The sequence below is a fragment of the Penaeus monodon genome, chromosome 23 (genome assembly GCF_015228065.2).
Source record: "Penaeus monodon isolate SGIC_2016 chromosome 23, NSTDA_Pmon_1, whole genome shotgun sequence".
NCBI lineage: Eukaryota > Metazoa > Arthropoda > Malacostraca > Decapoda > Penaeidae > Penaeus > Penaeus monodon.
Genome location: NC_051408.1, coordinates 19,231,379 through 19,232,084, shown reverse-complemented (window position 1 = coordinate 19,232,084; position 706 = coordinate 19,231,379). Strand labels below are relative to the sequence as shown.

The 706-nt window shown below is 59.8% G+C and overlaps 1 protein-coding gene across 1 annotated transcript in view; it reads right to left on the bottom strand.

Moving 5' to 3' along the window:
- The window catches only part of LOC119588165 (tyrosine-protein kinase Src42A-like), a 6,703-nt gene that overhangs the window by 3,496 nt on the left and 2,501 nt on the right, over nt 1-706 (bottom strand). Inside the window, exon 2 of the mRNA XM_037936870.1 lies at nt 276-454. Coding sequence (XP_037792798.1) covers nt 276-454 — 179 coding nt within the window. The remainder of the gene's footprint in view (nt 1-275; nt 455-706) is intronic.

Genomic DNA, 706 nt, shown 5'->3' with positions numbered 1-706 from the left:
GCATTCACGATATTTGCTATATCAGAACAATATCAACATATTTTAAATTTCCACGAACGGTCGCCCCCGCACAGCCGCAATGAGCGCAGAGTGAGAGCCAGCGGCAGGAGAGCCGAGGCGCCAGCGGCAGGAGAGCCGAGGCGCCAGCGGCAGGAGAGCCGAGGCGCCAGCGGCAGGAGAGCCGAGGCGCCAGCGGCAGGAGAGCCGAGGCGCCAGCGGCAGGAGAGCCGAGGCGCCAGCGGCAGGAGAGCCGAGGCGCCAGCGGCCGCGCTCACCTTGACGAGCCTCGACAGCCCGAAGTCCGCCACCTTGACCGTGTTGTGGTCGCCCACCAGGACGTTCCTCGCGGCCAAGTCCCGGTGGATGAAATTCTTGTTCTCGAGGTACTCCATGCCCGAGGCCACCTGCGCCCCGATGTACACTCTGTCCTCGAGGACCATCCCGCGTCCTCGACCTGAGAGGGAGAAGTGGAGGATGACGGTTTGAAGCGCGATGACGCTGATGCGTGGACGGCTGTGTGTGGGGAACGAAGAGTAGAAGACAGAGTGAAGTGCGAAAGACGAATAGTTGGGGGGAAAGAGAGGGGAAAGACGGAATGAGACACGCAAAGAGAAAAGTGCGAAGTGCTACAAAGAACGGAGGGCGGAGTCTGGAAGATGAAATGTAAAGAAAGAAGAGCAGAGGGCGAAATAGAAATGGTAAAAAG